The following is a 1,625-nucleotide window of genomic DNA, read 5'->3' on the forward strand; positions in this document are numbered from 1 at the left end:
TGGCAACACAAGATCCAAGAGGCCCAATTGGAAAATGATGGAAAAGTGTATTACCTCCTCACCAGACCCCTGATCAAAGCCAAGGTGGGGGCTAGGGCTCCTTGTTCGACGGCCTAGGGATGGGGGAGGGAGGGGGCAGGGGGCTGAAGGAACGCTGGAACGGGTCAGGGGACTTGGACTGACGGCTGGGTTCGGGTTGGGAAAGGGGGCTGGGGGACGGGTGGGAGGATGCCGGGGATTGGGAGCTCCGAGGGATGGGAGACACGCTCCCTCCCTGGATAGCAGATTCATTTAGCGGTGGAGAAAGACTGGTTAGCACGGCAGGAAGGCTCATGGTCATAATGTCCGTGGGGTGAGAGGCAGAGGAGAAAAAGAGAACGTTCCCCGCATAGCCCGGTTGAGACGGGGAGGAATAAGTTACTTGGGGAATATTAACAGAGGAGCACAGGATGCTGTCGTCTGAATTTTCAATGGCCTCAAATTCAGCTACGAGAGATTTGTTATCTACAGATTTGGTAAGCTTGGAATAAAAATACCCAGGTGTCCCACCCTTAGAGGAATACTTAGAAAGAGAGGCAGAGAAAGCTTGACTTGCACCATATCTAGGAAATCCAATGCTACAAGAGGAAGAGGAGGAATTAGAGCTCGGGGGTTCCAAAACTTCAGTGCTCTGCAACCCCTGAGGCAACCTCGAGGAAGGTGATGCATGCCCAGGGGGTACACACGTCCTAGCGGTGGAGGACAGAACAGAAGATGCAAGACAAGTGCCAGAGGAATCAGAAGTAAACTTTGTGTTGCTGGTTCTACAGGCAAAGGCAGGAGGACAATCATTGGCAGAGGAATCACAGAACTGCCTGCGCGTGCCTGACTTGCTACTGCTTCTGGGGGTAGTACAGTAGCCTTTACATACAGCAGAGACGCTGGAGACATCTTTAGAAGGGCGAGAGGGAGAACGTGGTGACAGCTGTGAGTGTCCCCGCCTATTTGTATCCAAGACAGAAGAAGCAGCACCATCAACTCGGTTGGCTGTAGTGGTGAAGTCTCTATCATCGTGCAGAAGCTTAGGGGAGCGAAAGTATGAAGTGGAGCTGTCTACAACCTCGTCTTCATCCCCACCACCAACATTGTCATCGTCAAATGAGACAGGGAAACGGTATCCAAAAGATGCCATAATGGGAGGAGGAAGTTCAATGTCTAAGGAGAGGTCAATGAGAGGGAGAGAGGTGAGGCTGGCACTCAGTTGCTGTAAGAGACACACATTAAAAATCTCTTAGTTTCCCACACTCTAGCAGAACATTTTTAAACAATAAATTTCATTCATATTATAATCAAGCATATGCTCATTTCATATCACAGTCAATGGTCCCTGATTCTCACCACACATAAATCAATCATCCACAAATAGTGCATATGCAAGATATATAATCCACATTCCTATCTTTCTGTATGATTCATAAGTAAAATTATTGTTTGTGAGACATCCTCCTTCTGATACCCTACATAAAACAATCATATATATTCAATTTCAATTATCACAAGCACTTCAATCCTCTCAAAATTGATCTGCCATCCTCCAAGCGGGCAATATCGTTCACCAAATCCTAACCAACTTTGAAACATAAAAC

General features: G+C 47.6%; 1 protein-coding gene across 1 annotated transcript in view; it reads right to left on the reverse strand.

The window, feature by feature from the left end:
• The window catches only part of LOC119586764, a 30,636-nt gene that overhangs the window by 4,334 nt on the left and 24,677 nt on the right, over positions 1-1,625 (reverse strand). Inside the window, 2 exon segments of the mRNA XM_037935491.1 lie at positions 911-1,243; positions 1,537-1,609. Of these exon segments, the coding sequence (XP_037791419.1) occupies positions 911-1,243; positions 1,537-1,609 (406 nt within the window).

This window comes from Penaeus monodon, chromosome 21 (assembly GCF_015228065.2).
Source record: "Penaeus monodon isolate SGIC_2016 chromosome 21, NSTDA_Pmon_1, whole genome shotgun sequence".
NCBI classification, from domain to species: domain Eukaryota; kingdom Metazoa; phylum Arthropoda; class Malacostraca; order Decapoda; family Penaeidae; genus Penaeus; species Penaeus monodon.